The following is a 26,403-nucleotide window of genomic DNA, read 5'->3' as shown; positions in this document are numbered from 1 at the left end:
CTCGCGAAACAATGATTGACAATCACGGCCCACCGGTGGCGGACGCGGACGGCCATATTTCAGGTTCCGCGGAACCATTCCGCCCCGTGGTGGCCAGGAATTAATTTAGAAACGCAATTTGTTACGCTTCCAACACCCCACAGCGGCGCGCCAATCCCATAACAATAAATTCGAATTCAAAAGCCACGCAACCATTCAAACGGTTATTTTTAAACCGTCAAGCGGAAGCACTCGAGCGCCACGCCACTTGAAACAACATCCGAGAGCCGTGCCGAGCAGTAGCAGCAGAGTGTCTGGGGCCAAGGCTTCTTCGTCTGCTCCCCCCGCTCTCTCGCTCTCTGTCATAAATCTTGACCGGTCATCGGTTTTCTTGTACGGGATAGCGGCTCTGGCCGTTTGTCTTCTGCCGATGGGTGACCAAAGTGCGTCCACCGTGGCACGCGGATCATTAATCGGGGCCAGAACAGCTGTGTGCCTGCTAAGGGTGGGGGGCCGGCTTGTCGCGGTGCCGGGTTGTTGCGGTGCTTCGGTCGCACATCGCGGCCACATGTTTTGCCGGTCCCGAAGTGTCTCGGAAGCTTCGGGTTTCGGACGAGCGAAGCCGAACCCGGTCGGCGGGCTCCAGTGCTCGGCGACCATCGGATTCGCCAGTCCTCGACCAGCGATCGCACCGGCCGGGTTAGTGTGGCGCCGCCGCGCGAGTAGCAAGTAGTAGTCCCCCGCAGTTACAACACGCCAAGTACGCACTGTTCCGCCTGGGCTCTAGCGTTTATCAGTGATGTTGTGTGTATCGGCCGGCGGGCGCGCTTTAGGATAATTATCTTACACACTGTGTGACTGGGCGAAGGGGATGTGGTAGCCACGGGGAGACGTGGGGGGGGCGCTGAAAACAAGTGACAGTGAACCGCACCGTGAATTGTCGTCGTCTTGGGTGTTGAAAGTGCGCCGCGTTCTTATCATGCCGCGTTCACCCCCCAACGCATTATCATCGGTTGCCTCGCGGTCGAAAACAGCAAATGGCCAATGGCGTCACGGGACGGCTGAGGCCCCCTTCCCACGTGTGTAACCCCCGTGTCCCGGGCGCGTCATGACGGAGGCGTTGCATCGATTGCATTCTAAACGCACGCGACGCACCGCGCAACAAAACCGGAATCTTCGGTCGGTCGGCGTGGCGGTACGGAGAGCGCGGGCAGTGGCGGGGTGTATTGTAACAACAAACACCTCACCGAGCACGGGAACATCCACACAAACAGCTCGCAGATAACGCACGAAACTATCGTTGCTGGGGGGGTGGGTGCGCAATGAGCGATTATCAGTCGTCGGTGGCCGCCAGGTTGTGTTCCAGTTTCCACCGGTCCCAAGGACTACGTCCGGATACGCCCCATCGTAGAGCAGGAATTTTATTATACACTTTTAATTAATGGTTTTTGAAAATGTGCGACCGTTAACGCCATTCAGCGGGATAATCCATTCAAGAGACCGGCTGGCCGTAGAACAGCATTACGACAAGTTTAACGGCAGAGGCCACACCATCACGCCATTATGCCGTAACAAATTTGAGTTTAGCCCGTTACTCGAGCACCATGGCAACCAGAGGTGCGGTGGCTTCTGCCAAAGCCAACTGCTTATGCTATAAATTCGATGCACGAAAACCTAGCGCGACCCGGAAGGGTCGGTGCCGCCAGAATCAACCAGTGTCTGACCTCTGACACAACCGGCCGACCGGCTGGTGGATCCTTTCTCTTAAAATATGGAAAGGATTTGTGGTATACATATTTCAGCACCACAACTTTCGGCACGCTTGCCGAGCGCGTTTTGACTTTGTCCGCATACGACGAGCAGCGTAGAAAGAAAATCCATTTAATATTCGTCGCGCCTGCCACAAGCGAATTGGACCAGACCAGAAGTCGGAAAAAAACGGAATCTCCCTTCCCGGGGGTCCCGCACACTTCAAAGGGAGTCGGATATTGGCATGCCACCGATGCTTTTGATGTGTCCCGGCCAGCCAACGATGCGGGATGCACATCCTCGGGGGTCCTTATGCAACGTCCCGTTGACGGCAAAAACTCTCTATGATCGGTCTGGTCAAATGCAACTGGCGAGCTGGCTCACAGTACACGGTTTTGGGGGATTTTAAAATCTATCGATCAAGGGAACAGTGATTCAAATTGTGAAATTGTTTGTTCTTGCTACGGAAGCAATCCGGCTACGGTCTAGAAACTTTGCGGCGTGTTTCGCAGAATCCATCCATCCGGAGCTCGAGAAATTAACCTTGCAGAGTTCCCAGCCATGGCACGGGTTCCGCTCGGGACGGGGGGGAGGCTGTCATTCTGATGTGAAGTGAACAACGGATTACGCGCTTGGGCTTGGGAGTTTGGGATTTTGCTTCAGAGATAATGACGCTGAGACGATGATTCGGCAAACTTGGCAGAGAAGCTCTTGTCATCCACAGGTTGATTCTGCCACAGCCGGCTCCGGCGGATAGCAAGGGTACGATTCTGCCGCAATCCCACTCTGATTAAGCTTATCTGCGTGAATCCTTTCCTTTCGGACTTCAGTTGTTTCGGTACCACGTTGCCGAATTCCGCCGCTCCACGAGATTTTCCTTTCGCGAATCCCGATGTTGTTGTGGCGAAAGTTGGCCACTGTTTGCCAACGCAAAACACACGATGTGAATGTAACGTGTCACGCAAACAACCCACTTCACATTCGTGTCACGTCACTGTCGGGGTGTTCGAATGCAACGGCAAACAAAGACCGCGGGTGCTACCGCGTCGGTGTCTGGGAATCATCTCCTTTGTGAGCTAAAAACTATAATATAGAAAAAGCTTATTATCGTCAATAATAATATGCAAATAAAGCTGTCTGCTCCACGTACCGGAGCTGGACGGACAATTAGCACCCTCCCATCAACAGGTGCGGACGACGCGCTTTGTTATCCTTCGTGGTTTTACCCAAAACCGGGCCAGGTCTGAAGCATTTTCACCCGAATGCTCTCATTGGCGAAATGATGAATTTATCAAATAATTTGCCTTTCCACAAACCGCCAGGTCCTTTCGAGCACATTGTGGCGTAGGTTGCGAAAGCATTTTGGGTGCATCGATCATCGAGAATCGAACCGAACAGTCCAGCTGCACACGAGAACAACCCATCATTCACGGGAACCCATTACGCCTCGGTCGCCGGTGGTCGCTTGTCGGAATCGGGTTCTGCATATTTTAAACATATTTTTTGCACTTCCATTTGCGCTTCACTCGGCCGGCAGCACTCGGTGGAGTACTTGCAGGGACCCCTGCCCACAGTTGGCCTTGGTCCAAAAAGTTTTTCCCGGCAGTTTCACGGTCACGTGATGACCTCCTTTTAAACGGGACGGCAATCTTGACGTTGCTTGGCGTTGTTGCCACCAATAATTCTCCGCCCGAGAGACTTTTGCCTTCCTTTATTGTTTTCGATTCGGCCAGCCCCGGACCAAACATGTCATCCGTCGTCCGTGTCCATTCCACGGGATGGCTGCAGTTGACATGCTCTTTCTCTGTCTAAGGCGATCTGGTTTGATCGTAGAAATATTTCAATCAACCGTGGCTTAAGAATAGTTCGAGTGGAAAACATCGACACCGGGACAAAAGTTATCGGCGCGCATCCTGGATCACCCGGATGGTGCCTCTGTCCGGGAGTGGGTGTTGTTGTTTCAAGGTTCGGCGAGCAATCGTAGAACTCGGAACGTAGTTCAAACGATTTTCGAACGATGTTTAAGTATCTATTTGACTCAATTTCAATTCAATTTGTGCTCACATCGTTCGTCGGCATTTCGAATTCATTACATACATTCCAATCCATGGGGGACCAAAATGCACGACAGCCCACTCAGCATACGGCCACCAGCATGGCATGGCGGGTGTAACTCGAAACCCCACCATACGCCCATTATTCATAAAAAAAAACTCACATTTCAACGACGATGGCTCAAGCAGTGCGGAGCATAAACGGAGGGTTTCCAGCACTTAAAAGTAGGTTTAGTATCGTCGGCGTTCAATTTATTATCGGTCCTCGTGGGGTCCTCCGCGGGACCGACGATGCTTGATAACATTGTGACCAGCGATTCCCATCTGTTTCCCTCTCTCTCTCTCTCTGTCTCTCTCTGTGTCGCTGGTGATACTAAAAACAAACAATCCGTTAGCACAACCAGCCAGCCGTTATGCATGGGAAAATTGATTGACCACGACCGCGACCCATCATGTTGGCCACCGGAGATACTGCTGCCGGTCCCGTGTGACCATGTCCTTGTTGTATTGCCCCGAAATGGGCTATAAATTTCGTAAACTTGTAAGTTCATCGATTTTTGCAGCTTCCTGCTGCTTTTATTAGAGGTCCCTGCCGGAGATTGAGCCCTGGGATTGGGGGTCCCATTTTTCTCTCGTCCTAAGTGACTTCCCCGGCCATCCGGCTGACTTGCTGTCCGAGCCAATGTGCGGTGTCATTTATCAGCTTTCGGAGCACTCGAGAGGAGCATTCTACCAGAGCGTATAGCAGCATGGACACTAACTGATAATACCCGGACCCGGCCCTACACTTCCTTCCTGGGTCTGCCGTGTGGCTTATCGATTGCATGAAGACATCACAGACCCGGCAAACGGACTGGAACCATACTCGGTCCGGTCCGGGCTGATCCACCGCGAAGCTGCAGCAGCAACAAGCGATTTGCAGCCGTAATTCAATGTGGCAGCACCGAGAATTCGGTGCTGCATATTCACATCAAGTCTGGGCCACGCACCGGTAAGAACCGGCAGACCAGAACCGGAAGCACCGAGGCGGGGTTCGTCGAGTGGACGGCGAGTGGAATGTCTTTGGTGGGGTTTTTCATTTCTTACCTCCCGGAAGAAGAAGACCCTCGGGCCCGGGCGAAGCATCAGAAACCGATTAACGGTTGCCATTTATTGACGCTGATGCTACATATGTGAGGCACCGGGTGGCATTTCGCACGCGGAATCTTGGATACGCTTCAACAAAAACAGGCGAACTCTCCGGATACGGCCGCAGAGCTCCTCGTTATGGTCGATGGGATGCGGAATGGTCGAAATGGAACCCTTCGGGTTCTGCGACGTAGAAGCGCGGAGCGATAAATCTCTTTCCACGCGAAGACCTTGACTGGCACCGGCGGTGGTTGCGACGAGCGATCGCGCTAAATAAGGATGGGTTCGGTGCGCGAAAAGCAATTGATTACCGCCCCGCCCGTCCGTGTCCCGCCGACGACGGGGATCGAATGTCAGAAACCCGGCCCGTGGCCGCGTTGACGCTTTTTCGTTCTAAATACAAGCAGAAACACGTCATCGGGACACCACCGACCAGTAGCTCTCACAGTCTGGAGAAGCTAACATTGTCAACGCGCGCGTGGCAGCCGCGTTCGGGGCCAAGAATTTATGCAGATGATAAGTGCCCGCCACTAAGCTGGTCCAGCATTTTAATCCCATGCACAAATCAAAACGGAAGTCTTGACACAATGTACTCCACCATCACCACGGCCCCGCGGCCACACTTTGGTCCGCTGGTGGAGGTTCTTTCGAGTACAGAAAAAAAGGCATCAAGGGGAAACTACCCTTGCCGGAAGCTGTTTACCGGCAACCTCCAAACTGACGTCGTAAACTGACTCAACGTTCCGCTGCGCTGACGTCGTCGTTTCGCATCCGGACGGGACTTTTCAAACTACGGAACATGTGTGCTTGCGTGACAATTATTCTTGTTTGCTGACAGCACCCAAAGTTGAACCCATCCGGCCGCCGCCGTCTGCCCGGAGCGATTGACTTTCGGAATGCGAATGGATGTGACTCAGAGAGTCTGGGGATGCAGAGGCTTGCTGGCCTAATCAGGTCTTCCTTCCCCAGCCGAGTGACACAAGCCAACGCTCACACGTCACTCTCGTTTTCTACCCCGCTCCGACGTCCGCACTAATGATGGCCCTCGGTAAATGTTTGTTTTTAAGATTGCACAACTTTGTGACCCCCGCCCCACAAGCGGTGTGTAGGTTTAGTTCCTTTCCGGGAGTTCGTGGGCCAAGTCGCGGCCCCAGTTAATCCTCGGAGCCGTCTGACGTCAAAAGTTGAACAGCGTATTAACTGGTAGTTCCTGGTAGTTTCAGCTCCAGTTGAGGTGCATAGGGGGTTCCCCTTCCGAAAATGTATGTGTCATTTATAACCCGAAGCCGAAGCCACTTCGGCTGTTTTCGGTTCCCATCTTCTGCTGGCATCGAAACAATCTTTCTTGTTTGGGAGAAGGATTTCCAGTGGTCCCTAATTTATCGTACCGGAAGATTACCTACAGACCACAGGGAGCTGAGGAGAGCTCTGCAAACTCTAGCACTCCAATGGTGGAGAAAGCTAAAAACTTTTTAACTCCATCATGGCAACCGGCCACAATGTCGGTACATTGCACCCCTGGGTAGCATTCGCCGGGTGCACTACGTGGTTCGATGCTGAGCTGAGTTCGATACTTAAGAAGTTATGGTAAAATTGTGTTACCTTGGAAACGTGATTACTCTTCGGTTCTGGAGGTCCACATATAGGGTGGTACATATAGTGTTTGGATTCCGAAGATTTGGCGCACTCGTTATTGACTTCTCTTGCACGACCTTTGGGGTTTCCGAGCACCAAGTACGACAAGCCCCAAGACGTCCACTTTGGGAAAACGTTTTACATATTCCTCAATTTTCTGCAAGCGTCTGGCGTCCCATTTCTTAAATGTCCAAGTTTTTACGTCCAAACGTTTACAAATTCCAGAATGAAGTCAAGTAATCAGTAGTTCCAAAAATCCAAACACTTGATGGATCGCTTTGGTGGGCAGAAGCTGCACAATTATTAACCCACGTAGTGGGCACACACTTCACACGCCCAGCGCCCCCCGGGGGAGAGATTCATCTGCCAACTTGCTAAGGTCTGTTGCGCCAACGAAAGCCCCGTGCAAATGATGGAGTGCCGCGCAAGTCAGTTGGTCAGACTGCACTGCACCGGATGGATGGACCGTGGATTGCGCCGTGTCCAGTCGTTCGGCTGGAACGAGGGCAAGGTCGGCACACTTCCACGTAACGCTTCATCGGTTCGCCATGACGGATGGAGATAAACCGCTAATGTGTTATCTCCCGTCAGCTTGTTGTGTTTGGCTCGGTACGGGCCAAAAGTAACTTAATCTGGTAGATAAGTTGTAATCAATAACCACACTGGATTGGGTCCGATCGGAGAGGTGGCAAGGAGTGTTTGTTCCTTTTTCCTGACCTGTGTGCTGGCGGGCCCGGTAATCAAGGTATTGCTCTCGTCCGTACGTTCGCGTTAATTAAATTGCAAGCAAAGTCCGCTCCGGAGCGTCGCCCACGTTAATGAAACAACAATATTGTGGATCCCACATCCCGGTACGTGGCCATTTCGGCCACGTGGGTCCGACTTTCGTTAGGCCATGCTCTACGGCCGTCCAAGAGGCTTCCCTGTTGGAACGGACTGGGACCGGAACGCGATAACACTTTGGGTGGTGGTTCCGCTCGAACCAAAATCCGCTGCCGACGCAAAAACCGAAGAGAGTCTGGTGCACCGACTGCGAAATAAGAGCCCACCCCGTTTCGTTTCGCTGCAGAACTGACTGTAGGGCTGTGTGTGTTTTCATGAGCATTTTTTCATTGTAGACCTCGGAAGTAGACGGCGGACCAGCAGAGAAAGAAAAAACCAAAACACCGTAAGTGCCGTGATTGGGGCAGCCCCAACTAAACGAAGGGCAACCGGGCGTTGCGTTGCAGTGCAGAAAAATAGTTTAGTGCATTCCTCGGTGCAGGACCTTCCGAAAGCATACTCATACCGAACTGGCCAACCGACCGACGGGTTCGCCAGTCCGCGCGAGTTGTGGACGTAATTCATCAGAAAGCTGAGCTGAGTTTAAGGGAGTTAAAATGGCGAAAAGTCCCACTAGGAAGTCCCTGCTACGGACCTCGCTCGTGCTGCTGGTTTCGGTGGTGGCACTGGCGGGTGGGGAAGCAGCACCGAACTACGATTCGAAAGCCATCCAGTGCTGCACGCCGGGCTACATGATCGACGGTAAGGCGCAGCGGTGCAACCGAGCGGACGGGAACTACAGCGCACCGATGGGGCTCAGCTGCAACGCCAGCTACATGATCTTCCGCGACATGGAGCAGGAGGTGTACGTGACCGAGGTGGGCGATATGATCGACGGAGAGGCTCGGGTCCCGCGAGATGAGTAAGTTCTCCGCTACCGGGGTCGACAGGACGCAAGCTAACCTGGGATCCTCTCCAATCGCCTCCTCATCAGATTCTGCGTCGGCCACACCGTGTCCGAGGATCGCGCCCAGGGAGTGTTTGTGGTGTGCTTTAACGTGTCCCACCTGGACTCGCTGGCCTCGATGCTGGTAGCCAAGGGCACCATGTTGCTGGTGTCCGTCGCCTTTCTTCTCGTCACCCTGTACATTTACTACATCATCCCGGATTTGCGCGAAACGCAGGACAAGGTCACGTCGACGGCGGTCGGCTGTCTGGCGGTGTTTATGTTTCTGCTCAGCCTCATCCAGCTGTACGTGCCGATGGTTCACACCCCGTTCTGCACCGTGATAGGTAAGCAAGTGCAGTTTCCTCTGGCGCCAGTCAAGTACCACATTGTTCCGTCGGGGCTGCCGGCGTCAATGAAAAATGATTGGCCAGCTCAATGAGATGGAAAATCAACTTACAACATGACTGGGCTCGCTGCTGGTTCAATCGAACGGTGTCGAAAAGTTGCCAGCGGAAGTGCCGCTACAGGTAATGGTCGGTAGTGCGCGGTTCATTAACCAATCGATTCAACACGCTCAAATGCAAGCTCACTCAAGTGCAGCACTTGCATCGTGCAGTCTCGCAGTCGGTGTCGTTCACTCGCGGAACGGTGATCGGCCCGGTCGGAGTGGTGCCCGGCGAAAGGATGCATCCATTTCGCAAGAAGTTGGTTGGAAGTCCTTCACCCGGTTCTTCCGGTCGATGGCGCCCGAAGAAGAAGACCGTTAAGACCCCGATCCACGGGCGCTGCTGTCATAGTTTGTGATTTGGGTCGAGATCCCTCGCCGAAAGCGAATTGGCTACGGTTCGGAAACAGTGACCATGAATGTTAAGCAGACGGCCAGTCTGTGGAAGGAAGCATACTTTATGGGTGTCGCTCGATGGATCAGCGAAGGTCCCACAAGCGCCGCACAATGACCGATTGATGATGGGAAGATTGGACGGAGGGCCAGCGCCAGAGTTTTAGCGCCAGCGTAACTTGAAAGGGCGCGCAGCAGAGCGCGCCCGGCGACGGGAGCATTTAATTAGTATGCTAACGAGAAAGGACCAAAGGCACGTTCGGACGGCACGGGCACGGTGGGTGCTGTAATCGAAAAGAAAGTATAACAGCATTTGAAAGCGAACCTTGTTGAGATTAAAAAATTTTTGTCAAAAAACCTCAAACATCCATTTACGTCCCGGCACAGAAATTGAAAGTATTCCATCCCTTCGCCGGAGGAGAGCGCTGGGAAGTGTAGGGGAGGCTGGGGTACTGTGCGGGCGTGTGAAGGAATTTCATTCTCTCGCTCTCTCTCGCCTGTAGCAAGTTTGTGTCAACATCTTGCGCCTTAAGGTCCGCCACATAAGGGCATTGGTTTGATTTATGTAGCAGACAAAGTAATGAGGCAACGAGACGATCCTTGCTGTAGGTCACAACCGAGCGCCCTCCGAGTTGAAACAATGTAGAACGGTGTACGGAACGGTTCAAGCAAACTGCCGAAGGCGTAAAAATGGCCACACACCCAGAGTGGACAACGTGCGGAATTTTCAGAACATCGTACCGAGTCCCTCGTGAAACACTACTAATTCCGATATAATTCGTGCCCGGAACAGCAACGTCCTGCGGCGAAACAACATGACTTTGCCGTGGCCACCCTTCTCCCTTCCGGGTGGAGAGCATAGCCGTGATGTTATTTAATGAATTACGTACGCTCCGGCGTCTTCCACAGCGTTCCTGATGTACTTCTTCCTCGTGAGCTATTTCGCTTGGTTAAACATGGTCATGGCTAACGTATGGAAATTGACGGTGTAAGTATGATGCCGAACAACGTGTCGGGCGCCACCCGCCAAGTGATTAATCGATTCCTTCACACGCCAGGGCACGCCGATGGAAGATCAAGGAACGATCCTGGTACATCTTGAACCACATCTACGCCGTAACGGTCGCGCTGACGCTGACGGCCATGGTCTACATCTATCACAGCCGGTACGCAACGTTCGGGGAGCACTCCTGTTGGTTCCGAAGTGAGTTTTAAAATCGAATCGTCCGATTTCCGATCCCGTTCAACTGTCCCTCCTTCCTGACTAATCGCACCCGCGTTACGCAATTCCGCAGCCGAACGGGAGCAGTCGTACTTCGTCTATCTGCCGCTGAGCGTGATGTTGAGCATAAACATTTTCCTGTTCGTCTGGACGAGCTTCCATCTGCACTCGAGCGGCGACGATATCAGCCCGGACCGGAAGAAGGCCCTGCGGTACAAGTGCATGCTGTACTTGAAGCTGTTTCTGCTATCCGGTCTCATCTGGATATTCGAGATACTGTCCTTCCACATGGGCGAAGGGTTGGTGCCGCAGTCGTGGTTCTGGATCGTGGTCGATGCCGTCAACTGCCTGCACGGCGTGCTGATATTTTTCGTGCTGATCGTCTGGCGGCAGCGCATCAAGCGAGAGCTGGCCAACCGGCGAGTGTTTTGTTTCCGTGCCCCGGCCCGGTGGGCCGAGCTGAAGGACGACGAGCAGGAGCACCTGCACGAGGACGGTAAGGATCTATTCTGATCGATAAGCGGTCCCAAAATCAATGTCTTGGCTCGTTTCGACAGGTCGAGACACCGGAAAGTATGACCTTATCATCAAGTAAACATGGAACGCGGTCACCTGTGGCTATTTTGGACGTGGACGTAGTTGCTATTAGCACCAAGAAAACGGTTTCCCCACAGTATCCACCGATAACCCAGTGAAGGGCGACTTTTGACGCCAACCCACACTACAGACCCCCAAGTGAAGTGGCGCATCGATTTGTTAAACTAAACGGACCACCATTCGTTAAGCATCGCGCCGTAGGCTAGAGTTAGGCGAGGTAACGCGCAAGGGAGTTTCTTATATACGCCAAACGCCAAACAGTTATTGAGAAAGTTGCGTCAAGCATACAACTTATTACTACAAATGCCTTGGTATTGCACCGTGTGCAACTTAAGGTTTGTGTCGGTTAAACTAGTGTAAGGATTAATGGAAGTGCATTGCCGAAATTTGAATAAATGGACTACTTTTAACGTGACTCGTTCTTTTTCCGCTTCAGTGCCACGAAAGATAGACACCGACATTCGTTGTTCGTCGATTGGTTTGACTTTCCATCAGCGCGCCAAGGACTCAGCTTAAAGTTGTGAACCAACCCTCAAGCCTTGCTGGAATTGAACCCAAAAACAATTACTCGGTTAAGAAGATTAGTTTCCATTTCGACGGGAATGGGCAACCGGCGTGAAAGGGTCGAAATTATCCGGCTCTTAAGCCGTTTCGGTAAAATCGCTCAATCAATAAGTGTGGACCGGAAGATTGGTCCGACAAACATAAAAAATTGCCAACCACAGTTGAACGAACAGAGCAGGAAATTAATTGGAGCACATCCTTTCTATTTTAGTTTGAGCCCATCACTTCACAGTTGACTAGATTTGCTTCCTGTGTGGAGAGGTCGTTGCATTACCCGCACTTTGGGAACTGCTTTGGGAAAGTTAATTAGTTAATTCAGCCAATTATTTTGTGCCCATTTATTAATATTTATTTTACCTTATTACCATCATAAAATAGTATTTTAACAGAAGTCTCTTTTTGATCAGTAACAATTGAGGTGTCCCTCGGTTCGATCGTCGTCGCGGAAAGCCAAACGTCAAACACGAAACGTCAAATCGTGCGTCATCTCGCTGAGCGGCGTTCGGTCGCACCAATACCAACGCACTGGCGCCGCGTTCGCTACACGCCGCCGTAAACGCGCTTCAGCGGGCCGCGGACCGCGAGACCCGCTTTAGTATTGAGTCGACGAGCAAAAGCGCGGATTGAGAGAGTTGTGTTGTGGCCGCCGCGTCCTGGAACCGTTCACAGCCCAGCTGCGGCATCAATAAACAAGTGAGTCACCCCGTGGTTTCATCGCCTTCTCAGTCGCGTGACCTGAGCCACTATCGTCCTCGCGGGGTCATTTATGGGTTCCGAAACGGATTTTCCCAAAACCTGTGTGTTAACCTGCCGAGCTGGTCTGAGAAATGCGAATAACCGGAAACCCAGCGAGGCGACGTGTTCCGTGCGCGTCTGAGCTTGGAAGTGGGAAAGAGAACGCCAACCCAAACATTAACGCCGCGGTGCGTGATCATGCGAGAGAGAGAGCGAGAGAGAGCAAGCGCGGACCGGCGATACAGGCCTCGACTTTCGGTCTCATGCCACCGGTTTCAGTGTTTTTTTTCGGTGTGTTTCGCTTCTGCTCTATGCTGGCTATGCTGAGAGTGTTGTGTGTGGTCTGCTTTTTGTGGGTTGAAAATATGTAATGACCGCATCGCTCGACCCAGTGCCAGGTGAAACGACGTTCCTGCGGAGTGCGTCCGTGCCACGCAGTGCTTCTGTGTGTATGTTTGTGTGCGATGCGCTGAGGAATAAACAGTACATTTCTGGACGTAGCCAGAGCCTTTGGAACATCAATTACACCGAGGCGAGGTAGATTGTAAACAGTAGCGTGGTGCGAGCAAAAATTCGGGACCTTTATCGATCGTTGGTCGCCTCCGAGGAGCCACGGAAGCAGGACCCGTAGATCCAGCGTAGGTGTGTGTCGGTCGCGGGCGAAATACATTAAAAATGCGTTATGCAAACGGAACACGGGTCGAGTGCACATTCAGCCATCGCCCCACGCGTCGAGTTGCGCGCGAATTGCACTCCAGCCGATCGTCGTCCGGCAAGTGCCGGAACAATATAGCTGCTTCTTGGGTTTATCAGCCGCGGCGTAGGATCGATGCGTTCACGTGTGAGTCAGTTCAGCTTCATCGGAACGCGATCCGGTGGAAGATCGTCACGGGGAGTGAGCGCAATCGCGTTACGTCAGCCAACGATCGTGGTGTCACTCTGCCTGAAATCAATTGCGACGATAAGTGGTTTGCGACAAACCCAATTATCGGTTAAATCGAGTTGAGTCGATCATATACGATCGATCGATGGAACCGATGGCCCGCCGAGGTCAGCCAATCGATTGGTGCTTCTCCGCCATAAATACAATCATAACCAACAACGACGGCGAGCAGGTCCCACATACCAATCTCACAACGAAACCATCGTTAAATGGCGCTTGTTTTTGATCGTTGCAGTATAAATCCTATCCACCCTCCAATCATGGAACACGGTGCCATTGTGGAGAACGGAAAGAAGCGTTGCCGACGGAAATGAACGGGAAATGGCAATGGGCCGACGAGAGTAAAACACTCTGAACTATGAAACAAAAACGCCTCATCATCCCGTTTGTTGGCACGGCTCTGACGTGAAGCGTCGTCGAAAGCATCAAGTTTCCGTTTCCGGCCGTCCCTGGCCGGCCGGCGATGAAACTGCAGTACCGTGTGTGACTATCGAAAAAGTGGTCACGATGCATTCTGATGTGCTTCTCTTCGCTGATCCTCCTCATGCCGACTATTCGCCGGGTTTTTTTAGTGACGTCAAGCACACGGAGCGACTTCAATCGTTTCCTTTCGCCACATGCATGGCTTCTCCTGGACGCCTGCTGGTACCGAAATTTAGGCCTCCATAACTCCAAAGCACCGGCCAAATTGATTTAGCAAGCTGCTAATCCAGTCACGGGCGACCAGTTGATGCGTCACACTTTTGCTTCAAGGACACGAATATAAACAACTTGCTCTGTGACTGAGGATCATCGTAAAAAAATCTTGGTTGGAGTTCCTTCACCGGCAAATGTCTCCCACATGTTCGCCCCCAGAAATGTTTTCATTACGCCGCAGACGGACTTGTTTTGACTCGAGACGAAACAAAACGGAAGAAATGTTGTTTCTATTTTATGGTAGAATATGATCGCTTCAGCGAACGCGCTCAAGATGGAAGCAATTCGTTTGGTCCGACAGCATAACGGTTTTAACATGTGGCTTAAGCAAACTCTAAACACGCCTTTTGGTGCTAATCGAAAACTTTTTGACCATATTTATGACCGATCCTCTCACTGCAAGATGACGCAAACAGTGTGTCAGAGTTTCGGTAGACGGCGGTTGATAGTGTCAGAGCAGCACTTATCGCCGATCTATATAATTTCTCCGGTCGCTGGGAAGTCACAATTTGTCGGTACCTTTGCCAATTTAATCCCTCTGCTTACATCGACATCGAACCTACTACTGTCGAGTCCCTTCCTCCTTTGCGACTTTTGGGTGTGAGGTCGTCCCCAACAATTAAAGGACCGCTCAACTTGCGTGGTGCGGTTTACCGCTTGTCGGGCCCACACAACAAATGGCAACCGTACACCATTAATTTAGCATACTTCCACTGGCCGCACTAGGAGTGCTGTGTACCGAAGGGGAACGTAAATTGGAAGTCTGTTTTCTAGTCCAAACAACGGCAGCGGGCCAGGGGATCCGTTGCTACCAGATTCGCTTTCGTAGATTGTATATTGCCTTTCCTTAGCTCGCCGAACCCCGTCCGTATGTGTGTATGTGTGTGGGGGGCAGAAAGGAATGTAAAATGATTGTTCAAACAAGACTACGGGCCACAAGGAAGTCGGTCTAAAATCCCGGTGGAAAAACGTACGGACAAAAGGACTTCGTCGTGTGCGAAAAAACACTCCAACGACCGGTGGCAAAAAAAAAACAGAAATGGAACGGTCCGCAGGTGGGCACCGTCGTCGTTTCTGCTTCCGGAGCGCCACTTCGCCGCCCAGGGGACGCGCGAAGAAGCACGGCCGTGACGGCGGATCGTAAACGAATTTTCCTTTAACTTGCTCCCATTTCCATTTTCCACGTACTTTCACGCTCTCACACAACGGCCAGTTGACGGAACACGCGGAGAGCCCGGTCCTAGTTGTTATCGCACAGCGCAGCACCCACCCCAGCCCGCGTACACCAATTTGGGGATCCCCGCTGCGCGCGCGTTAATGAGGCCGGTGATCCCCGCATGCTGGCGCCGGCTGTTGGCATGTCCCATTTTGGCACTTCAAAAGATGCAGAATAATTTTGCTTAATTTTCATTTTCATTATTGCAACCATTATTGCCCAATGGTTCCATTGCCCCGTGCCTAGCGGAGGGTTCCTAGAGCCGCTAGGGTCTCTCGAGGTACTCATTCCTTGTTTGTGACCAACCGGCAAGTGGTGGTATTTTCTTTATTTGCGAGGCATTCGTCATATTTGCATACGCCAGCAATTTCATTTGCCACGGGCGTCCGTCCCTCCCCGTCTCGGGCTTGCGTAACATAATCCAGGTTGGGAATTTTCAAGTTCCTGCCGTGGCGCACCTGTAATAACAGCACTCTCTCAGGTCTCTATCTCTCCGGAGTCGTTTGTCTCTTTCGCCTATGTTTCGCGTCCCCCCACAAGGGCCCCAGTTCCCGGGCCAATCGTCTAATCGTGCCGCAGAGGACACCAATGCGATGTGTGCTGCTCCGGTTTTTCATCTTGCTTTCGGATCTGAATACGCCGCGGATTAGGAAAACGGATCCCACCGTCAGTGTAGGGCGGTGGATAATAAATTTTTGCCCCGGCTGGGTGTGGTGGCTATTAAAAAGCGGGGGACACTCGGTAATGAAGTGCCACTCGCGAAATGTGAACCTCGTTGGGGAGGGCTGGCTTTTGTGTGCCGACCGTCCTTCTTCGGGAAAAACAATCCAGAGGTGATCTCGTTAATCCGTTTCCAGATGCTCGGTTCTAATCTGGGTTATCTGCCCACAAAGCCGGCAGTAGCAAGGCGGCGGTGTAAAAAGCATTCACGAGAGGATATTTTACTGTCGCCGAGAACGTAGCACTGGACTTGTACGAAAAGGCCCCAAAGAAATTGTGACAGAAGAAAAAACTCGGCCATCATATCAAAGGGAAAAGGGCTTACAGTGTGTGGCTGGATGGAAGCGGAAATCCAATTTTGTCGTTTGGTACCCTCCAATCGGCGACCGGAGGACCGGGGCGAAATAGCTTCTCAGGCTGACTAACAGGGCATCAAACGTCGCTCGGAATCTGGAAGTGAGGTTCCGCTTTTGGCAGACTTTCGCAACCAACAACGATACGCCCAATGCCGTCATTGACATCACCTGCTTCGCTGTAAGAGGTATTCCCTCACAATGGGACTCCGTCATGTCTGGCAAATGAAACGCTCCTCCCAAACCGTGTGACAGGCTCCAGGTTGGGCTGAGCTTCTTCGGTGATGGAATGTGCACTGGAAGCCGCCCGCTGCGGCGTGGTAAAACGATTCACAGTCGGTCCTCCGACGATGAAGCGGCTGCTGCAGCGTTCAGCAGAATGGGCAGAAATGGGGAAAATTTCGTGGAAATGAAAAATCGATAGCCCATTTCCTATCGATCGGTCCGAGTGGGGCCTTCGGCGGAACGAGCAAATGTAAACATCGACGTGGCCAGTTTTTTTTGTGGGACAAGCTAATGAAAAGCCCATTTTCCTCGCAAGCAAATGCCAGTAGGGGGCAGTCAGTTGATGGTTGTGCTTTTTTTAAAGAAGCCGTCCTCTGTTCTCTTTCCACGGTGCCAACGTTATTCTGTTCCTTGCATATGAATTCTTTTCATTCTTTCTCTGAATCACAGACCGCCGTCCTTTCCTTGTTTGATTCCACAATGCTTCTTTACGCTTGGTATTGTGGGCTGCCTCGAGGACACATTCGCATACGCGTAGCGCAGCATAAACGATGGACGTGTCGAGACTGCGAAAAGATCGCCCTTTCGCGGGTCTTCCACGGGATTGTGGGGATGCTCCATTACACAGTGGGGGCATCTGGCAGCAGGCGCAGGATTTAGAAGGTCTTCAGGACGATGGGACCATAACCACACACAGGCAGCGTGGTGGCCATAATTAATCTTCATCAGAAAGGGGGGATCCTCGTTTGGGTGGCAAGTGAAAAGACGGGGCGGCTGTGGTGCGCCGACACGTGCCTCCTTCCTGGGGAACAATCCGCACCAAGCGGAGACACTTTTCTCAACTCAACGCGCGGTGTCGTTCCGTTGCATTTCTTGCGCGTGGAACCCATCGACACATAGAGACGACATCGAGAACTTCAACTGTCAGTTTCGGCGCTAAAGTGAAACGGTCTTTCAATTCTCTCGATGTACCGATCCTACAGAGGGCGCTTGGGCGCACGAAGCACCTAATATTAATATTGGTTTGCGCAATTCCGAGGAACCGTTTGTTGTTCCTCATTCGGCCAAGAAAAACACGTTACAACAAAGATTAACAAACAGTACGTAGCCGAGTTTTCCTTATCAACCGTGATGTGGTTAACAGCGCGCCACGAAGAGCGTGTTTCTAGGAACTACAAAGGAAGGATCCTTGGTTCAGTACAACAGCATAGAAAGTTCTCCCATTACTAGCCGTCAGAATGTGCGGCGCACCCGGCACAGTTCTGGGAATAAACGTTTCGAAACATTAACGAACCGCTCCGACAGAGTGAAGACATTGCCCTGCAACTGGTTTTGGGGAAAATCAACGATCTGCCAGCACCGACGAACTCCACTGTGGGTCCTATTATTTACCGGCTTTTCCAGTTCCCATTTTGCCGGGTTGCCGTCGTAACGATTTCCTTATCGGGAAAATGGCGGCGTTACTGTGCCAGTGTGCTCCGGGCCGGGCCAGGCCGGGCCTAGGTTTTCGGACGGCGGGCACTGTGCCCACCAGAAGAGGGCCTCGGGCAACGAAAGAAGGTTCGATTAACTGTTTCTCCAATTCCTTACCGGGCGCGCGGTCGGCATGGGAACAATCTCGCCAATACTTTTGTACTGGTTCCGGGGCCGCGTAAAGGAGTGAGCAAAAAAACACTTTACGACATTTGCGCGGCCCGCAGCTCTCGATGATTGGTGTCCTCCTTATCATCACGTACGCATCTTCCAGCCGATGCTGGAAGCGCGATACGGCGCGGTTACCAAAGACGAAGCCGAAAATAAGACACCGCATAAGGTGGATGACGGGCATGCAGCCGTCGCCGGCGCGGGCACTGGCCGGCAGTGCTAGAGGAAAGAAGGAATGCACTGCTCCCTTAATCGAGAGGGCCGAATGTAACGGCGGATTCCACGTAGGACCGCTTTCGCAAAAAGACTGTGGCTTTTTCAAGGAACATAAGATTGCCATTACTCAAAAAGCGTGGTGACGAGAATAAGAAGAGAGTGTGATAATTGAAAAATCCAGGCAAAAGATAATTAAAAGCTCTGTTGATCTAATAGCGGTTTAGGCATGAATATTTTATCGCTATTCTTCTACTCGACTGACCTTCTCATACCAGTCTCTTATCTCGACAAGGAGATCCTAGCGATTTGAGTAAATGACTGTCGTCAAATAAAACAGCAAGCCATCGAAACAGGCCAACCATGCACGCGTTTCCAGGGCGACAGGACGATGCGTGCATTTATATCCGTGTCTTCCTGATGGAACCATCAATCCCGTACGTGTGCCGGTGCGGGCGTAGATTAAGCTTAAGTTCGATTTTGTTGGATCAGATAAATCGAGCATACGGTACGACACACTCTGGGCACGTATTGGTCGAAAGCCCCGGTCGTCTCTAGCGCCGCGCTTCTCGCGAATTGATGATGCGCGAAGATGGCAAACGGTGGAATTGTGAAGCAACTCACGTGTGTTCTGTCTGCTTTTTCAGACCGATTGTGGAGGGCATATCATTAGAAAAATCCGCGCCTCCGCCACTGACTCGGTTCGTCGATACTAAGAAATGTGAGGCATCCAGTATTCAGTTCCGTTTAAAATGTAATAAATGTGCCTGATTGGAATAATGAAGGTCTGTGTAAATTTATCTGTATGATCAAACGAGTGTACTGATAGTGTATAAGAACTCCACCGATGAGGAGGTTCTCTCGATGCGCTAATGCAATTAGCGAGGTGCTAGATACGTATTGCTCGATTTGTGCAATGGTACATCCCGTAAACAGTCGACTAGAAAGTCGATTCCGCAAACTCCCATGCTCAAGGCTCATATCTATATAATGGTCCCCCAGTGCAGTTTAACCATTCTTCGCCCCGGAATGAAATGGCGACGATAATGTGAATCGCTTACTCTATAATGATCCCAATTTGCTCGCTTGAAAATGAACGCACGCGACAAGATGAAGTAGAGTGTGAAACCCTAAATCCATGCCGCCAGCCGTAGAAGATGAGCAAAAGTTCAGAGACGATCAGGGCGGTCACAGACCATCGTCTGCGAGGGGCAATGGGTTTCTATTTCATTTATTTTTCGCTGCCATTCCCTGCCCAGGGGACCATAGTGAAAGCATAAATAAATGAGAAGCTTCTCGGCCGCGCAGTGTAGCGAAAACGACTGACATCACGCCGGGATTCGCCTGAAGCGGCACACAGTATCAATAGAGCCAACAGTCAACATCAGCATCTGGGGCGTGGTTGTGTGTGTATTTTGGCGCATTGTATCGTCTGTGGCCGCCCCTTCGTTATGTGGATTTAATGAGTTGTGTGTTTTTCTTTTTCCGGCCTAAACGATCTTAAAAGCGAATCACCCAGACAGAGGGGGCAACGGCAACGCAGCACGCCACCAGTAGTCGGTCGCGCGTGGCCGCTAAGAATGGCCCTGTTGACTATGACAAATGTGGTCGCGTGGATTTATACCGTGGCGGGGCACAGGCATTGCCTCATCAGAAATCAGTTTCTTCATCACACAACGGGGACAACAGCGCATGATGGGGTGATGGGGTGTGCTATAAGCACTCACAAACTAGCGGCATTTCTAGTTATGGCCTCTCTTTTCTTTGCCATTTTCATTAACCCAACACCACAAACGGGTGTTTTTCTCTCTCGTTTTTCGTTTCCGCTTTCGATTGGCTGCGCTGATGCTGCTGCTGCTGCTGCTGCTGAAAAATCCTTCCGCTCGATGGCGATGTTCAACAGTTACCACCAACATATCAGCCTTAAGGTTGTTCCGCACAGCGAACACACAACAAGTGCTTCCCGGCCAGCGCGAGGATCGTGACCCGCACAAAAGGAAGGAAAATAGCGAGAAAACCGCACGCTAAAAACTCATCTGCGAATCTCATAAACTTGCAATTAAGAGCCCGGCTGCGTGGAAACTCTAGGGACCGGGAAGATGGCACAACTGGTGGCTGCTGCGCTTACGTTGTGCGCACTGTTCTTGACCCAGCCGAGCGCCGCGACGACCACAGCCGCGGTCCGCGTGAACAAGTGCTGCGAGAAGTTCGAGGTCGTGTACGATGGCAAGTGTACGGTCGCCACGACAGTCAATGCTAGTAAGTAATCCAAACGGCCGCCGGGACGACCGTTCGGGCGTGTGTGTGCTGTGCCCATTGTGAACCACGGAAACGGGGACTAATCCGAACTCGCGGTTCGTTTTGTTTCGACAGGAAGTCCAAGTTAAAGTGGGTTTTGAGTGAAGCAGAGGAAGGCTTCATGATGAAGGATTAGTTGGCGCAGGATGTTGTTTTTGCCGAGGATTTTCGAGAACGTGCTGGTGCCATGTTGGGCTTAGCATCCGACGATCCCCCCGGGGCTTTGCATATGATTTGCGATGGCGTGGTCGACAAAAGTTGGGATAAACTTTCATTGCTGAAAAGTAAACGGGCGGAATTCAGAGTGCGGCAAATATTTCAATCACGTCTCGGCTTCAATCAATGGACCCGTAGGCTCTGCGAACTGTTCTAAACGGGTCGCTGCTTCAATCGATGCGGCAAACTTTCTCTAACTGCATTCCACTCTTTTGTGATGTTCTGAAGTAACAGTGCTCCCGGAAGGGGTGTAATGGAGAATGAAAGCAAGTGGTTTAGTGGCCCTCTCGAGGGAGAATCCAACCACAGTCTAATCTAGCCTAACAGTGCACTTGCTCAAGTATTTCCTATCCTCCTGCAAAAAACTATTTCTTTGAAGTAACCTATCGATACGCATTCAAATATGGCCAATAATAAAATCCAACCTCAATTCGTTATTGCCGGTACCATTTCGATGGAAATTACTAGCAAACATCAATGGAAGGCTTTATTACTTGTTCCATACGCCATACGTCATCGGCATACGTTCCAATCATGCCTAACCATCCGGCTATTCGTCGTGGGGCTACGTAACATGAGTAAATAAAAGAATAACATATTTCTTTGGCACCATGTTCAAAGGCTTTGGTAAAATGAAAATTGTTGTGCTAACACGTCCCCATGCTTCCTTCATCGATCTGTCTTCATCATCATCATCAGTACCCTCGTTAACATATTTTCTACCAGAAACGATACACCTCTCGCATTTGCGTAAGTGTCGGCGCACCGCTCCGTGTAATCGTCTCTATGTTATTCCATTTTGCTTCTTAACGTGCTGGAAAAATCGGCAATCTCACCTCGCTACTGGACGCTCGAAGGCGACACGGGCCACACACGCCAACATCAATCAAGCTTTACGGCTCCATCCCATGTCGGACAAGGATGGACCATACTCTGTTGGCAAGGATTTCGCACGTGATTGAATCAAAAATAGATACATTGTGCCGGAAAGATTGTTTCGTAAAAGCCTAGCGATACCTCGTATCGTTGGCTGTGTCCGGAATGGTGGGTCTCAAAAAGTTGACCTTCGCAATATCCACTTGATGCGATGGAGCAGCAGTAAATCTCTTTTCATCTAAGAACAGGTAGTATCTGTTTGGAAGCCACAGCTTAGGCCAACACCGTTTCGATCTAAACTAAAACATCCTGGCCGAATGGCGATTCAGAACGCTCAGCTTCCGGGCGGTCGATATCGACCCAATGGGATGGTAAAAGAATATTACAACTTTCAATTGCGCAATTCGTTGCAGCAACCGGCAACTTCCATCCCGAAGCTACACCTACTCTAGATGAGATATGTACGTGACAGGATAAAAATAATATCGGCAAACCTGCTGGCGGGAGAGGAAAATGCTAGTGTCTAAGTGGTCGTCGTCCGCAGTAAGGATTGCTAACAATTGGTTCTTCTTTCTCTTTGAAACGAGCAGCCGTCTGGACGCCGGAGTTTGTCGGCCGCAAAGGCGAACGGAACGTGCGGGTGGATTATCGTTTCGTAATCGGCCTTCCAGACTGTGGCACGAAACAAAAGTTCAATGTCTACGACTATCCCGATGTAAGTGGGAGCGGGCATCGTTATTGCAACGGCTAACATCACTTCGGGCGGTGTGACACATTTTCCATTTTCTTTTGTATTTTCTGGTTCCCTAGGGTTACGATAAGCTGATACTCTTCTCCGACGGCCAGCTACGCCACCTTATCCTGCGGCATCACAGCTCGCACTGGGGCAATATCGATAACTATCTCGACGAAGACTACAGCGATGCTGGCGATGAGAGCGTTCCCCTGCTCAAGTACGACTATATTCCGGGTCTGTACTGCATGGACCGAGCATACGGCAGCAGCAGCGTCGAAGGAGCCGAACTGATGGAGGGTTTCATGGCGAAGGTGTGCTCACCGAAGCAGGACATTCACTGGACGGACAGTGATGTGATGCTACGAAAGATCATCAATCCGATCTGCCACGGAATGGCAATGATTATTCTACTGGTCGTAGCCATTATTTATTTTGTGCTTCCGACACTACGTGACCTTGTTGGCAACATGGTGACGACGATCACGATGTGTCTGATCGTCAGCCAGGCGGCCGATCTCGTGCGTATCTTCACCGAGTTCAGCAACCACGTGAGCTTCCTGATAGCCGACCTTTTCTTCTACGTAAGTCTGCTGGGAGCCTTCTTCTGGCTGAACGCGATGGGGTATTACATCTGGAAGATGTTCCGCACGCGCAACGTGTTTTTGCGCGTCAGTGATGGCCGCAAGTACTGTTGGTACTCGGGTTACGCGTGGGGCTGCACGGCAACAATGGCAGCCATCGCGCTGTTCGCCCACTTCTTCCTCGATCTTCCCGGACGCAGCAGCACCAAAGTAGAGGACGGTGTCCACTCGGACGGTGTGGACGGTGTTTTCGAAAGCCAGGACAGTATCAGTTGGCTGGGAATCGCGGTGTTCTTCATGCCGATTGCGTTCATTATCATCGTTAATATCGTCTTCTTCGTGACCACGCTGCGGTTTATCAATCGAATGCACACGTACGGCCGGATCCACCACAAGCTGCGCTGTAGCTTCGTTATGTTCACGCTCATCTTCGCCACGATGAGCGTGTCGTGGCTTTTCCTCATCCTCTCCTGGCTGCATGTCGACAGTCTACTCTATATGCACATCATTGCAAATGCACTGCAAGCTCCATGCATTCTGTACATTTGCGTGCTGCGCCAAAAGCATGTCACGTTTCTGGTGAAATCATGCTTCCGTGACCAAGTGCCCCAAACCACCGAGTGGGGCGATGAAATGACCTACATGAATGGTGGCGATTATTAGCGGTCACAGTGCAGTTTCGCCGAAAACAGCGGCCACGAGTACATTTCAATTGCAAGTGACATCAACGATCTTGGCGGGACAGAATCATCTATCAAGTCCATGTCGCCCGTATCCGCATCGGGATGGAGAGAATCTCAGTGAGAAAGTTAACGAAATGCGTCCATTAAGTGTCTTATCAATGTCATACTATTCGAAATTCACAAGACTCAATTCCATTTAGGATTACTATGATAAGCATAAGGCGAAAATAACAAATGCCCCTCAAAAAACGTGAGACAACGATGAAACTCAAATCATGTGCTTCCAAGATTCCAATGAAGGTTTCGGCATTCAGTAAACAGCACCAACAGTCACAGGAGTTTAGGAAGGGAGTAATAGTTCTTAAGACAATGACCATTTGATGAACAATCAATCAGCTAAACGAAGGAAAGAGGAACAAGTATAACTTCTCTATTTTAGATTTCTAACATACTCGTGTAGATAGAACCAACAAATTTGTGTGTAAAAACAATCTCTTGTAAGTGACATTATTTTTGTAGCGGTAAACGGTCGAACGTGCAGTCGATTTAAGTTCTGAACATAAGTTTATGAATTTCATAGAACAAGAGCGGACGAACGCAGACTGCATAAATTAACTCAAAAATACAAATAAAACAGATTATTGCTAAATTGTGATTTTAGTTTGATTGTGAAAAAATTGAAGACATTCGTGGTGCCATTGCCCTTGCCCTTTGCAAAATCCCTTTGAGCTTTGCTACAAAACGCAACGAGGGAAGTAAACATCAAAATCGATTAATCAGATCGGTATTATGTTTGTTGCTGGATGAAGCTATTTACTTTGTTTATATTCTGAAAACATTTTTTGTCCGAATTGACGAAGATTCCCATTCACTTACCTGAGCAAAGAGATTTCCTTCCTCTCGGCGAACTAGGGACGACAGGGCACAACGCACAACCACATGGCAATCATCCATAACCGTATTGAAAAACCGTCTCGTAGGTAACAGCGCCTCGAGATCGATTAAAAATTCCACGAACCTTTCACAATAATGCACTGTCTCCACACAAACCGGGCCGTCCCGATCAATGGTTTCAAGGATGTGTATGAACTTAATCATAAGATTCTGTAAAAAGTGCCGTTCCCACTCCAACTTGGCGGTTTGTTCTGGCTTTTCTCGTTTTTGTAGCTTTCTCCAAAACTTACACCACTCGGGGATTTGATTGAGTTCCTGCTCGCGCCGTTTTGGCTGTAGACAGACCCACATCGTAAGCGATACCAGACGTTTGGCCTGATTGCGACAGAGCTCGACTTCCATGCTATTGAAGCAGTGATTTAACAGCACAAGCAAGGCCGTTTGTTCCCGCATCAACATTGGTGTTACGGCCTGGTGTTCTTCGGTACACGCCTCTAGCACACGCTGGAAAAACTCCGCGAACCGCTCCGGCTTCTCTTCGAACACTTTCCACACTTCCACTTTTTCGCGAAATTTCGCGTTCACCATCGCCACTATCGACATCAAATGAGCTCGGCTTGACTTGCCGCCGTCAAAATTTGGCCACAAATAGTTCTCCAGGTATTGGCTAAACTCCAGCATCATGATGCGGCGCAACGAATGTCGCGGCCAAATCTCCGTCCGATAAACGTTCTCGATCACCTGCGCATCGTACGGTTCGTGCGTGCTGGCCGTGTCCGGTGCCCAGTAACGATTTGCTAGCTGCAACAATATTCGAAATTTAGAGCCCTGCAGATTGACCGCTCGAACGAAAAGGTAATTCGGTATACTTACGAAGGTTATTTCGTCCGCATTGATTTGGGAAATTGTTATAGCACCCTTGGGCACAGGTTTATCCTGCAACTGGGCATCTTCTGTCGAGGCCATTATTGCGAACGAAACGAAAATGAACCAAGAACGCGTGTAAAATGATTTGTTTAAGTAAAGGATTCAGTTGAGCACGGCAAAAACAACGATGCTAACTCGGCGGAAAACCAAAACAAACAGCACACTGAAATGACAGTTTTGACATTTGATTTGTGGTTAGCACGTTTTCCACTAGGGGCGCTAGCGTTAACTACTTTACACTTTCAGAGGATACTCGCGTGGAGTCATTTGAAAACGACATGAGATTAAAAAAACGAAGATTATTACCTATATTTTTCACACAGAACACAGATCGTTGATTCTAAACACTTTGAAAATGTGTAAAAACGCCTTCAAGTAGATTGACCCTCGAAAATGATAAACCAATTCAAACGAGACACGCGTTGTTTAATTTTGTTTTGTTTTCAATCATTTGTATTATTGTGCTTAAAATTACCTAGATGAAATAACCGATAATACAAACGTTGGAAGAGAAATTATTTAGTTTTGCACATTGGAACAATCAGTTTTAGCACTGTTGTTCTGTTGAAAGTTCGCTTGACCGTTGAAACAATTTCCTCTTTGTCGATTAAGCTCGTCGATGTAAAGCTCCGTAATCTAAAGCTTTTATTACAATCGAGCAAAACTCTAAATTAGCAGCGATCCTTTGCAAAATGTTTAAATCTTTTCTTTAAATCTTCATTTGGAAAACAATGCTTTGTCTTACCATCTTGCCATGTCACAACAGCTAATTGTTTCTTTCGCAACCGCAATGCTTGAAATAAAAGTAACACACATACTCAGATTCATAAAAAATTCAGCTTATTCCAGCGATCTATTTAATGACACAATCAAATTACCTTCTATTTCTTATCAATTGTAGTTAAAAAATGCATTCCCGCATTACGTCTACCACCTTCCGTTCTTGTTGTTCCCACTGATAGTTCTTTTC

At 50.3% G+C, this 26,403-nt stretch overlaps 3 protein-coding genes across 4 annotated transcripts in view; 2 read left to right on the top strand and 1 right to left on the bottom strand.

Moving 5' to 3' along the window:
- The window catches only part of LOC131211890 (RNA helicase aquarius), a 31,596-nt gene extending 6,082 nt beyond the window's left edge, over positions 1–25,514 (bottom strand). Inside the window, exons 1-2 of the mRNA XM_058205558.1 lie at positions 25,380–25,514; positions 24,489–25,307 (exon numbers count right to left, since the gene is read on the bottom strand). Coding sequence (XP_058061541.1) covers positions 24,489–25,307; positions 25,380–25,472 — 912 coding nt within the window. The 5' untranslated portion in view covers positions 25,473–25,514. The remainder of the gene's footprint in view (positions 1–24,488; positions 25,308–25,379) is intronic.
- LOC131211892 (probable G-protein coupled receptor Mth-like 11) lies at positions 646–11,308 on the top strand. 2 transcript variants are annotated; one of them, XM_058205560.1, is made up of 7 exons: positions 646–739; positions 7,664–8,229; positions 8,302–8,600; positions 10,004–10,082; positions 10,153–10,298; positions 10,390–10,812; positions 10,874–11,308. In XM_058205560.1, exons 2-7 carry the CDS (start codon positions 7,925–7,927, stop codon positions 10,909–10,911), a joined length of 1,290 nt encoding a protein of 429 aa, XP_058061543.1. In that variant the 5' UTR covers positions 646–739; positions 7,664–7,924; the 3' UTR covers positions 10,912–11,308. The 2 variants fall into 2 exon arrangements, with proteins under 2 accessions (XP_058061543.1, XP_058061544.1); XM_058205561.1 differs by lacking the exon at positions 646–739 and having other exon boundaries at positions 7,686–7,713; positions 7,810–8,229.
- LOC131211891 (probable G-protein coupled receptor Mth-like 5) lies at positions 12,756–23,869 on the top strand. The gene is made up of 4 exons (XM_058205559.1): positions 12,756–12,854; positions 20,126–20,481; positions 22,203–22,327; positions 22,423–23,869. Exons 2-4 carry the CDS (start codon positions 20,322–20,324, stop codon positions 23,590–23,592), a joined length of 1,455 nt encoding a protein of 484 aa, XP_058061542.1. The 5' UTR covers positions 12,756–12,854; positions 20,126–20,321; the 3' UTR covers positions 23,593–23,869.
- Positions 25,515–26,403: the final 889 nt, after the last annotated feature.

The sequence above is a fragment of the Anopheles bellator genome, chromosome 2 (assembly GCF_943735745.2).
Source record: "Anopheles bellator chromosome 2, idAnoBellAS_SP24_06.2, whole genome shotgun sequence".
Classification (NCBI taxonomy): domain Eukaryota; kingdom Metazoa; phylum Arthropoda; class Insecta; order Diptera; family Culicidae; genus Anopheles; species Anopheles bellator.
The sequence above is the reverse complement of the archived record's forward strand: the minus strand, read 5'-3'. Positions and strand labels throughout refer to the sequence as shown.

Excerpts from the sequence above, each read along its gene's own strand:
- LOC131211892 (XM_058205560.1), top strand. The coding sequence starts at position 7,925 with ATGGCGAAAAGTCCCACTAGGAAGTCCCTGCTACGGACCTCGCTCGTG. Across the intron at positions 8,601-10,003 it reads CCCGTTCTGCACCGTGATAG|CGTTCCTGATGTACTTCTTC; the intron begins GTAAGCAAGTGC and ends CGTCTTCCACAG. Across the intron at positions 10,299-10,389 it reads GCACTCCTGTTGGTTCCGAA|CCGAACGGGAGCAGTCGTAC; the intron begins GTGAGTTTTAAA and ends GCAATTCCGCAG.
- LOC131211891 (XM_058205559.1), top strand. The coding sequence starts at position 20,322 with ATGGCACAACTGGTGGCTGCTGCGCTTACGTTGTGCGCACTGTTCTTG. Across the intron at positions 20,482-22,202 it reads CGCCACGACAGTCAATGCTA|CCGTCTGGACGCCGGAGTTT; the intron begins GTAAGTAATCCA and ends TGAAACGAGCAG. Across the intron at positions 22,328-22,422 it reads ATGTCTACGACTATCCCGAT|GGTTACGATAAGCTGATACT; the intron begins GTAAGTGGGAGC and ends CTGGTTCCCTAG.